The sequence below is a fragment of the Sardina pilchardus genome, chromosome 6 (genome assembly GCF_963854185.1).
Source record: "Sardina pilchardus chromosome 6, fSarPil1.1, whole genome shotgun sequence".
NCBI classification, from domain to species: Eukaryota; Metazoa; Chordata; class Actinopteri; order Clupeiformes; family Clupeidae; genus Sardina; species Sardina pilchardus.
Window position 1 is genome coordinate 19,736,257 of NC_084999.1, and position 12,500 is coordinate 19,748,756.

Here is a 12,500-nt window from a genome sequence, read left to right on the forward strand (position 1 = left end):
TGTGTGCAGCAGCCCCTCAGCAATGAAACATCGCCTGAACGTTTCATAACATACAGCACATGCTTATGAAAGACTACTGACCTTTTCGGTCAGAACAAAATAAGCAAAGAAAAGCTAGGAAGTTCTCTGCCTTTGCATTTCATGATGGTGCGGCGACTCGGTGAAGTGACGATCTGAAGCACACCACATTGACAAATTGCTGGTGTTTGCACTTCACAGAGCATACTACAGCCAATATCCCACAGGGTGGTGGTACACCTTGTCCTGGGGTAATGCTTTGCTTCACACCAACAACCAAAGTTGTGAGCACGGTGTGCCCATTCAACATCAGTGTTTGAAACGTACAGTAATACACTTATAATTAGCATAGTGTAACTGCCTTTAACACGCCCATTCATAAGTAATAATAACACTTGATCATTACAACTTCATGCATATTACCGTTATTAACATTGCGTTTGCAATAGAGTTATGTGGATGTTATTGGCATTGATTCCAATTCTCTTGCTCACATGATGTACAGTACTCATGGATATCTGGCTCCTACCAAGGAACTGAGGAGTTATGAAATACCTCTGTTTTTTGCTCAAGAAGACTACGGTACAATTCATCGACTTACTAGGCCAACGTTCTATAGTTCTCAATAGAACCGGAATGACACAAGGTCGATGCTGACGGCAGAGATGACGCGAGATGAGTGTAGGCGGAATGAAATGCATTGAGATCCATCCCAATTTGATCGAGCCTGTAGACAGACCTTTACAAATCCCTTTGCTGGATAGCTTTTCATTCACAGTCTACTCACAATTGTATTGTGCCACAGTCGTATTGTATTTATGTGTCTTTGTGTGTTTTGATTTTTGTGCAGATGCGTTTTGTTACTGCAAATGTGCAAATGTTAATTCTGATTCTAATTTTGATCAATGCTTATATTCAGAAAGACAAAAACAAACATGAGACAATTTCAGTTATATCTATTTTATTGATATGCATTTGCAGTCACTAAATTCTGTACTGGCCAGGTGCAGATGCATTTAATGACCTGCCTTTCACTCCCTAACAATAGCCCCTTTCATTGAGACAACTCCAAAGTATGTCTTTGCGGAATGAAAGGTTTATTTCAATGTGTTGAAAATGTTTGTTTACACGTCGAAGACCAGCGTCACTGTGACAGAGAAAGTAACGTCCCATTGCAGTTGCAGTTAAAGCTTCCCCTGTTGTACTGTGGAGAGTCTTTAATTCTAATTTAAAGCCTGGTCAGAAGTCCTCTACCTTTTTCGCAATAATGCTGTATCTTTCATGTCTGACTAAATACTCCATTATCTGGACCAAAGAGTTTTATGTGTGTGTGTCCATTGCATGTTTGTACCTGTTTGTTCCCTCAAAAAAAGTAGTCCCTCCAAAAAATATACACAAACAAGTCACTGGTGAACATTCACTGCATATGTATACTGTATAACAAGCAGGTGGGAACAAATGCACTAGTACAGGCATACATAGACGCATAAACCCACAAACACACACACACATACACATCACTCTGCATGTTACTGGTCCACTGTCAGTGTCTTCAGTGTTCTGTCCAAGCTGGACAGGACACTCCACAATGTTGTCACACATGTCCCATGTGTCCCCACGATGCCCCCTTGCTCATGTGCCTCCCTCCACCAGACATCCAACCGGTGGCAGAGGGGCTCTCTTCCTCTCCCCGCCCCCTCCCCCCCCCCCTCAGGAAAGCTCAGCGGCCAATCTTCTCTCTCCTCCTCCTCCCTCCCACCCCCCCACCACCTCCCTCCCCTCTCCATCCAATCACGTCTCTCCAGGAATTACGGAGCGTCGGACAGGTATGAGTACCAGCACAGGTCCCGCTCCGCCGACCAGCGGTCCGCCATGGACCGCCCCTTCTACACGCGCTCCCACTCCACCGAGCGGCCCCCCGACAGCCAGCTCATGAGGTCCATGCCGTCCCTCCCGTCCGGACGCTCCGCGCCGCCCTCTCCCGCCTTAACGAGGTGACCCCCCCGCAATGGACCGGGAGCTGCGAAAAAATACAAATAAATACCCAAAGCAAAAAGCAGCCCTGACTAATTGAGTGCTGATGAGTCCAGCTTATCGTCACAAGCTCCACCATTCCTCTCTCCTCCACCCACCCCCCCCCCCCCCCCCATACGGTCACTTCCGCCTGACCCCTAACACCATCATGCCCGGCCGTACCCGGAAACCCCGCTTGTCCGCCTGCCATCTTCAGTTTCACTCAGTAGCTGCCACAACCGTTTATAATTTTGTCGTTGTCGTTTTTTACTTTGTTTGGATGTGTGTTTGTTTCTGTTGTTTATGCCCATTCCCAGCTCCAGTCAAGACTCCAGTCCCTTTGGTTGCTCCTCAGTTTGTGTCCCCATTTGTTTTCTCTGCAGAGACACACTACTTATATTCCCCAGAGAGTATAATGGTGTGGACCACGTACAGTAGCAGTCCTTCTGTTCTGTTCTTTTTTTCTGTTCTACTAACACAACCTTGGAAGTTTGACTAGATCGTTTTTGTGTGGATGCGATGCGTGTCTCGTCCTTGTCGTTTTACTTTTGTGTCGTTTTTTTTTTTGTTGTTCCTTTCGTTCGTTTACTTTTGTGTTTTTGTACAGTGGTCTGTTGACGTGTGTGTGTGTGTGTGTGTGTGTGTGTGTGTGTGTTGGTCCAGTGGATGCCATGGATGCATGATCTTACCCACAGTCCTCTCTTGCAGCCCATGGGTTGGCCCCCTCTCATGCAGCACTGCTGGCAGCTTTCCTCCTCCTCACTGTGAACTTGCACCTTGTCCAGTCCAGTGCCAAAGATTTACCTTCACCTTGTCAAGTGCCAAAGATATTAGCGTGCGTTCGATAGCGAGCAGAAAGTGTAGTTTTTTAAAGGGCTGATAAGATCTTGGAGATAAAGAGTCATGTTTTATGCTTTTCATTAAACAGGACAAATGCAACATGTATGATTACTTGGGCAGTTGTAGCTATTAAGTGCACTTTCTAAATAAACACATATACACTTGCATATGCAATGCACACATATACACATACCATGTACACATAAGTAAGTAAGTATTTAAGACATTTGCACACACACACACACACACACACACACACACACACACACACACACACACACACACACACACACACACACACACACACACACATAGCACTTGCTCTAATCCAGACAAACTTTACTAATTCCTTTTACTATCATTGCAAGCAGTAATCACCCCTGCATGACCCTCAGCTTTTGAAATGGCAAACACATTGCCCGAAGCTGCTGAAAGCATTACAGTTTTAACCCTTTAAGTGTGTGTGTGTGTGTGTGTGTGTTCATGAGAACTCTATGCTGTAAATGAACAGCATAGAAACATGCACACTCCTAGATGTAGACACATGCAGAACTCACAGATGCTGCCGCCTCTTTGATAATAACCTGGGATTTAAGCGCCAAGAATGAAAAGAATGACGAATGTATGCGCTATACGTCACTAGCTATACAGTATGCTTCAGTGTGCACTACTCTGAAGTAATCATTGTATACGCTTCCACCTCTTCTGACTCCAGGACTGGGCAGCATCCTCAAAGTTTTGCATGGCCATGATTGTACAGAGCATCTATATATGTGATCGCGCATATATATGTATGGTTAATGCAATCTGTTATGAGCATAATGCTTATCAATCCTGCATTGATTTATTTCTGTTGACCTCCACGCAGCAAGACTCTTGTTGCCTTAATAGATGAATCTGTTTTCCTAGGTGTGTTTTATATATGTGTTGATGGTAGTGACTGCTGTGCCAAAAACCCCATCTACTAACACCAAGCACTGTTCTGTAGAGTAATGTGTGTTGTGTTGTGGTTTTTGTCCTGTGAGCCATCCACTGCCTCCATTCACCTCGGGGGGGAGTTTGGCTCAGTGGGCAGAGGTTAACGAGGGACACCTGTGTATCTTCTATAGGGCTCACCCCCGCAGTGGATCGGTCCAAACGAGCCCCAGCAGTACGCCCATGTCCACCAGAAGAGGACGGCAACTACCACAACTGCCTGCCAAGGGGACGCTGGACAGAAGTAAGTCTGGAACCTTACTCACTCACTCACTCGTTCTCTGGGTTGGTGCGCTGGAGATTCTTTGCTGGAGCTTATGCGGTTTGCTGGCATTTTGGCCTTGGTGTTAAGTGTGCCGTCGTATCTCATGAGTTTGTATTTGCAGTTTGTTAGTACTTTGAATATGGTGCCAGTGATCACTTAAAGAAAAGGTGTCATATTTGTCTTGTTGCTTAGGTTTCCTTGGAATTATTTTGTTAGTAATATCCATTTGTACTTTTTGTCATTGTGTCGTTTGAGCTTATTGTGGAATTGGTGTCTATGATTTATTATTATTTAAAGGTGTGTGATTATATTTGACTTGTTGACACCGTTGTCCTGATTAGCCTTATCGATTCTGTGGGGAATCAAAGTGCTTGGGATGTGAAGTACAGTAGCATGATTGGGTATGCCTGGACACATACAGTACAGCATACCATCTCACATCCCTGTTCCTCCACATGCCAGTCAAAACCCACGTGGTCGTTTGGCTCCATGCGGCTGTGTGTTGTCATTCATGCCTCTCTCCTCCCACTCCCCCCGGTCCCCTCTCTCACCTTCTCTCAGAGGACGGAGAAGAGGACGTAGAGCCCTGTCCAGGTCTGTACTGCCCCCCTCCCTGGCGACTGGGTTTAGACGGTCAGTCTTTTCTGATCAGGCTAAACCCATCTGCAATGGCCTAGTTTGGGAGTCACCCCACCCCCGAGACTCTTTTGCTCAGCCAATCCAGTCAGGCGGTGCGGTACGGAGGAGGGCCCATTGCAATGATGAGTCCCGTGTGACCTCTATGTTTTCAGTGTGTGTCTGTGTGGCATAGAAGTAGCTTGTTGTGTCCGTGTCCGTGTGTTTACAGTCTCGTCGATCTGATGTCGCTGTCGGTGTCGTGGTGATGTGTTGCGCTAGCGTCCCGTTAGCTTTTTACATCTGGGCTCTCCCGGGGAGGGGAGGCGCGGCACGCACACACACACACAGCGGCGGGCGCCGCGTGCACACACACACACACAGAGAGAGAACCTCTGCGGCTCAGCATTTTCATAATTGCACATCTGTCTCACAAGTGCTGACTGGGTGATGGGAGTTTTGCGCTGTGGCCACGGGCCGAGCCAGACCAGAGGAGGAGGAGGAGGAGGAGGAGGAAGGGTGTGTGCGGGCCGTGTGTGTGAGATTTGTGTGTGTGTTTTTTCTCCCACACCTAGCAGTTTGTTCAGCTCTCTAATGTGGAACCCATGTCAATATTTCATGAAGATCATAAATCACAGGTGCTTTGGGGGGTATTGTCCTGCGCGGAGCGTTCTAACGCATGGATGTCGAACACGCGTCCGAACAACAAACACGCGGCCCGCGTGAAAGAGTTACACTGAGTGCTACGAGCAGCGGATCACACTGGACAATCAAAGTGCAAAGTGGCTTCACACAAATGGCTTTCAGACTTTACAGGTTCTCTCCCCCATCAGGATCTCACAGTCCCTGCAGTCTCCTGGAAACCCCCCCCCCCCCCCAGGGGAACGCACCAATCACAGCCTGCCTCAGCTGTTTGTTTTGAACAACACTGTTTGGAGTCGGCCCGACTCTCATTTCGCTCTAATTGTTGTGACAGTTGAAAAAGTCGAACTTAAAAGGGAGAACAAATAGGCGAACGGCGGGTGCGTTTTTTAGTTTCCTTTTGACGGGCTAAAGAAACGTCCTCGTGCGTTTTTAAGACTGGTTTTATAAGCGCCACCCAAGGGAGGCTCGAAGAGAGAGAGATAGTGTCACCGTGGGAACGGATGATCAGGGGCAGGCGGAGTGGGCAGAGACAGGAAGCGAGAGCAAAGGGAAACGAGAGGGGGCGGGGGGGAAAGAGAGAGAGAGAGTGAGTGAGGGCTGTGCTGTGCTGGAATACTTGTCAAGGCCCTCAGAGAAAGCCTTACATCATTGTCAGAGTGCATGAACACACCTAGGCTCAGTACGGTGCAAACCACCAAAGCACTGCCAAGCGCTGTGTGTATGTATGTGTGTGGGTGTGGGTGTGTGTGTGTGTGTGTGTGTGTGTGGGGGGGGGGGGGGGTGGGGGTGTGTGTGTGGATGGGTGGGTGTGTGTGTGTGTGTGTGTGTGAGAGAGACAGAGAGGGAGAGAGAGAGAGATGGAGATTCAGGCCCACCACAGTAGGATGCATATGGATCCAGCTGTCCTGACTCCAGCGCCTCTGACCCAGATGTGGCCTGTAGCTGCCCACAACATGGGGTCACAAGCTGGGGTTGAGAGGTCACAACTTGGGGATCACAACCTGGGGTTCAGAGGTCAGCTGGAGGGTACTGGTAACAGTTGGGCCTGGTCTGGCATAGCAAGGCATTCCATTGGATGTTTCCAGCAGCCTCACTTGCTATTTAGCCAATCAAAGAATATTATGGCACTTGATATTTCAGGTTGCTGGTGAGAATATGAATAGTTTATAGTCCTATCTTCTAGACATTATGTATCTGACATTATATATCTGACTCAACTTTATTGTTGTTGGACAAGTACTGTACAAGTACTTCAGAAAAGCAGTTGACGTCTAACCATATGGCATTGTCAATCAGTCATTTACTTATTAGTCATATCATCTTTTTAACATTGATCTCATGGCTCAGTCTTTTTCGACTTTTCAACATATTCAAAAGATACAGGTCATTGCTAAAATAATCCGAATAGTTTCATATCTGGCCAATCAGTACCCTTCCTCTATCTGACCCTGCCTCTCAGAGGAAGAACTGAAAGGACCTGCCTGCCACAACCAGACTTTGATAGATGCTTGTACTGTAAGGGTCTCTTGCTGAGACCACTCCCACTGCCCACCCCCCCTTACTATTTGATGACTTAGTCTTGACTTTCTAGTCTTCTCTGCAGATTTGCAGCAGAGAAGTGAATGAAATATGCGCTGTAGGCTGTAGTGAAGAAGAGGATATTGTGTTGTGTTCCCATATCATATCATGTTTGTCAAGTGTAGCGCTGGCTGTGCTATGCTATGCTATGGTATTCTATACTGTGCGATGCACAGTGCCTAAGGAGAAACAGAGAGAGAACATTTGAGGCCAGGCTTGGAGGTGGCAAAAACGCACAGTCAGAGCGTGCTGGGCTCACACAGCCAGCGGTCTGGCAAACACTGAAGAGTAGGGGCATGTACACACACACACTCAGTCACACACACGCACACACACGAGCGCACACACATGCACACACACACACACACACACACTTTCACAATCACACTCACACTCTCGCCATGATGGCTGGCACAGGAAGCAGATTCCAGCAGTTCTCTCTTCCTCCCCTTCCATCTGTGTGTGTGTTGGATGCCATCATTTGTGTGTGTGTGTGTGTGTGTGTGTGTGCGCGCATGTGTGTGTGTGTGTGTGTGTGTGTGTCCACTAAGTATCATGTGTGAGAGAGGATCTTGCTCTCCTGCTTGCTGTGGCCGGCCCAGGCTGGACTTCACACCCTGCCCTAATGCCTCTCATAGCCTCATTAAGACGCCATCTGTAAGACTGGGGGCCGTGGGCGTGGGCCGGCTCCTTACCGCTCCCGGTGTAAACGCTTGACCTGTGGGTGTACACTGCTGAGCTCTACCATGCCACGTCGCGAGACAAACATCCAAACAGATGTTTGTGTGTTTGTGTCTCTAGTTGTCATAGAGTGTTGTTATATAGTGTGTGTGTATGTGTGTGTGTGTGTATTTGTGTGTTTTTCTTGTTGTCTGTTTTTTCATTGTTATCATTGTTTTTTTTTTATTTATCTGTGTGGGTCTTCATTGTTCATATCAATGTGTGTTTGTTTGTTTTATGTTTTTTTTGTGTGTGTGTGTGTGTGTGTGTGTGTGTGTGTGTGTTTCAATGTCTGCTTCATCTCATTAAACTCCATTTGCTGTCTCCAAACCCATTAAGACTACGAGAAGCCTCAAGGCCCCCCAGTTAATGGAAGGAAAGGCAAGTGCCCTTAGTGTGTGGTTTTGCTGTGTGTGTGTGTGTGTGCGTGCGTGCGTGTGTGCGTGCAAGCCTGCGTCTGTGTGTGTGTGTGTGCGTCTGCGTGCATGTGTGTGTGGGCTAGGATGGGTGGTTCTTGGTAAGAGAAGCATTAGGTAGTGCAGATCAAGTGAATTTCAAAATGTCTTTTTTTTCTGGGTGTTTTCCTTCTTTTCTTTTACTCTCTCACTTTATATGCCATCTTTCTCTATATATACACTTACAGTACGTAATTTACGTATACATATATCAGATCCTTACACACACATACACACACACACACACACACACACACACACACACACACACACACATACACACACACACACACACACACACATATATAGTTACAAATACATACTGTATACATCCAGCCAAACATTCATTCATGCATATTTTTTTTTTATTATATGTCACTTTGGACAAAAGCGTCTGCCAAATCCCATAACCATAAACATAACCATAACATAAATATATAGTCTACATAAATGCATACATATAGCCATCCATCTGTTCATGAATACATAGATCCACAAGCATGCGTACACAAGCATATAGGTCCATGCACACTTGAGTGCTTCTGCGCTGTCTCTCTTAATCTCTCCGTCTCTCTCTCTGATGCCGTTTTTTTCCTCTCCTGCTCTCGTCCTCGCTCGTATTTTCCGTCCTCTCGTTTGGTCCCTGATCAATCTCAAAATGACACATGCGCCTCGCCTCTCCTCGCCTGGGCTCCGCTCTCGCTTCCCCTCGGAGCCCCCGGGACGGGGCGGACGGGCCGAGAGGCGCCCAGAATGGTGGTGGACGACTGTCACTTTGAGCCTTCGTCACTTACTCCACTCACTCTCTGACCACTCCTGTGTAGACAAGCTTTTCTGTTGAATTTAGCAGGAGAATGGAACATGGATATTCTACTGTGTATAGTAATGAGAGCTTTAACTGATATTTTAGTCATCATATCTTAGTGTGTACAATATAGATTTTAATTGTGACAAGGACCGACCAGTCTTTGTTACTGCTGAAAGCACCGGTCTAAAATTGTAGTCTATCTGCAGTTGAGCCTGAGCTGTGCAATCCTGAAGAGTAATTGCAGCTTTTGTCCAGCAGATGGAGCACTACTCATAGTATTCTGAGGGGAGCTGTTCACCACCAAAGTGCTGAACTCCTGCTCACAATGTTCTCTCCGTAATATTATAGTGCCATTTTAAAAACAAACAAACAATACGCACCTATTGAAAAATATGTGATGTATTTATATCTACTAGTCCCTCTGACATATGTTAATTGTGTGTTGGAGTTTACACACACACTAAGGGCCTAGTGATCCGCTGTATTCGGTGACACACAAATTCTGTTGTTGTAATTGTACTGTAGATATTTTGTTTTTAGTCGCCAATGAAAGGCAGGCACACAGTCAGATAGACAGGCAGACAGACAGGCAGACAGACAGACAGGCAGGCAGACAGACAGACAGACAGACAGACAGATCAGCAGTGAGAGTGAGACCTGTGCTCTGGCGTGTGTCCCTGTTGCCTGGCGTAGTAGAGGTGAAGTGGGAGGACCAGCAGAGAGAGCTGAACGGCACTCTGGATGAGAGTGAGCTGCCGCCATCCCCACCCCCACCTGACCCAGGTTGGTGTGCCCCACCTCCACCCCAACACCTCCACCTCTTTACCCCACCTGAGGGGCCTTATGCTGGGCCTCCTCTGCTGCACGCCCTGGGCCCCTCCGGCCAGCTCCACAGCTCTTCCTTAGCAACTGTCCTCATCATTCAATCTCTCGCTTAGCTCTTTACTTATCTTTTTTTCTCTCCCTCTCTCTTTCTCTCCCCACATTCTCTCATTCTCTTTCTCTCACACTCTCTCTTCCTTTCTTTTCATCTCTCTCTCTCTCTGTGGGCCAACCCATTCTCTCACTCTCTCGCTCTCTCTCTCTCTCTCTCTCTCTCTCCCCCCCTCCTCTCTCTGTCTTTGACTCTTCTTCTGTCCCTTTTAGCTTTGTCCTCGTGCTGTCTCGTGAGATGAGTGTTCCTTTTTTCGTGGGACTATAATAAGACTCTGTGCATTTAACACTCCAGAGCCGGCTGTCACCGATGGCCCATATACGCTATGGAATGACGTCCTTCGCTAGCGTCTCTCTGTACAGTATGTTAGATTCCAGCGTAATTCTACCACCGCTCAACCGCTGCATGCCTGCCATGTGGTGTCTGTAAGGACAGCTGGCTCTAAATGTCAGCTAATTGTTGCGATTGTTGCTCCATTTACCGTGTTTTGGTTGGTGTCAATAGCTCCTCTCTCGACAGCTTTAGCACTTGACCTCCCTTAAAATGCTGTGGGAATAGTGCCGTCGTGCGGTGCGTTCAATCACTCATGTATGTAGGTCAGTGCCTCCCGAGTCCCTACCCAATTGCATGAATCATCCCATCCCATCCCATTCCATCTCATCCCTGGTCCTCCAGCGAGTATCCGCGTTCAGCCCCACCATCTCCGTATCCGCGGAGATGGTGGGCTGAATAAAGGTATCTGTGCTCCTAAGTGCGCACGGGGCTTACTTGCAGGCAGTGGAGATGGTGCTCTGTTAGCTCTGAGTTGTTTTTGTCAAGCTTCTCATATGTTCCCATAGCAACCTCTCTGTTTTTGTTTGTATGAAAAGGGAGACAGGAAGAAGAGGAGAGAGTTGATTATGCCGCATCACGTGTTTGTCTATTGTGAAACGCAGTAATCGCAGGATATGATACTCATCCTCTGCTGCATTGTGTGATTTCAAGAAAGATGATGAGGAAATAGATTAATGTTGAGAGCATGGGGCACATAGGACTGTTTCCCAGCAATGAACACTTGGAAACATTGCCCCCCTACGCATACGCACACACACACACCCACACCCCACCAATTACAATGGTTAATACCCTGGTTCTTCTCAGTGGAGCCATACAGCACGTGCACCGCCCAGCATTGTGTGTTGTAGGGTAGATGGGCCCGCTAGGAGGGAGTAGCATGTTGGCTGTGGGGCTGTGTGTGTGTGTGTGGGGGGGGGGGGGGGGGGGGGGACCTGATGATAGTGGAGGTGGTAGCGGAGCTGGGCTAGCATGCAGTAGCACGTTGTGGGTTCAATACCCAGTGTCCACCGTTGTACCCTTGAGCAAGGCACTTCACCCCGAGTTGCACTGGGGACAATGTAACAATGTATGTCGCACTGGAAAAAGTGTCTGCTAAATGAGTGGATGTTAACAGGTGTGGATGTCCAGAGGCCATGCTGTGTCTGAAAGAGAGCTACAGTAGGTTTGTTTTGATTGTCGTCCACCATGTTCAACTCAGGTTTTGATGGACAACTGGATGGATGAATGGACCAGTGAAAATGGTTCAGCTTAGAGGCTTGGATCAATATGTTTGCCAAAGCTTCTGGCCTTCAAGAGGCCGACACACTCCAGCTATCAATCATACGCTCTCTATTTCATGTTGTATTACTTGGACACACACACACACACACACACATACACACACACACACACACACACATTTACAAACGCATACATAAACACACACACAGCACCCAACTCGCTCCACTACATGCTGTAGCTTCAGAAGGTAGATGATGATGTTCCAAACAGATGTTCCGTTTATCACGCTCAGAAGGCCGACTATTATTAGGCATGAAAACCTCTGCTGCTTGGCTCGCCGCAGTCTCGTCCCTGGCCATGCAGACACTCTCCATCAAGTATGCTTCAGCACTTTTGTTTGGTGTACCTCTGCCTAAACACCAAATATGAATGAAAACACACACACACACACACACATATCGTACACACAGACACACACAGACACACACACACACACACACACACACACACACACAGCCACACGCACACACACACACACACACACACACACACACACACGGAGGAGCACTCAAGGCAAATGTGTTTCATTCAAATGTTTGCTTTGCAAAATGCGAAAAAGCTCAGTGTTAGCCGAGCGGCCGTGTCCTTGTTTACACTCGCATCACGGTCGTTTGAAGCAGCGCGGTCTCAATGGCAACAGCATGGTCCATGAGGATATAATAGGCCACGTGATGGTCCTTAGCGCTCGCCGTGTTGTGTCTGCCTCCACGTGTCCGGTGAGTGGACGCGGATGGGCAGGACGCGATCCGACGCGGTTGCATGAATATCGGCCGAGATAAAAGACTCCCGGTCTTCCACTCTCCCTCTCTCCGTCTCTCTCTCTCTCTCTCTCTCTCTTTCTCTCTCTTTGTCTCGGTCTCTCTCTCTCACTCTCTCTCTCTCTCTCTCTTCCTGTGCTGATGTGACTTGATCATTTAATGGACTGGCTGCGTCAGTGAGCTGAATACAGATGGGCCCAGCTGGCCTTGTGCAGACAGAGGCAGAAGCGTTGATATAGCGGGGGAGAGGAACAGAGAT

The 12,500-nt window shown here is 47.7% G+C and overlaps 1 protein-coding gene across 1 annotated transcript in view; it reads left to right on the forward strand.

Annotated features, from left to right (window-relative positions):
• LOC134082889 (regulating synaptic membrane exocytosis protein 2-like) overlaps window positions 1-12,500 on the forward strand; it is a 97,139-nt gene that overhangs the window by 37,437 nt on the left and 47,202 nt on the right. The window contains exons 15-16 of the mRNA XM_062538919.1: window positions 3,981-4,090; window positions 4,673-4,705. Of these exons, the coding sequence (XP_062394903.1) occupies window positions 3,981-4,090; window positions 4,673-4,705 (143 nt within the window). The remainder of the gene's footprint in view (window positions 1-3,980; window positions 4,091-4,672; window positions 4,706-12,500) is intronic.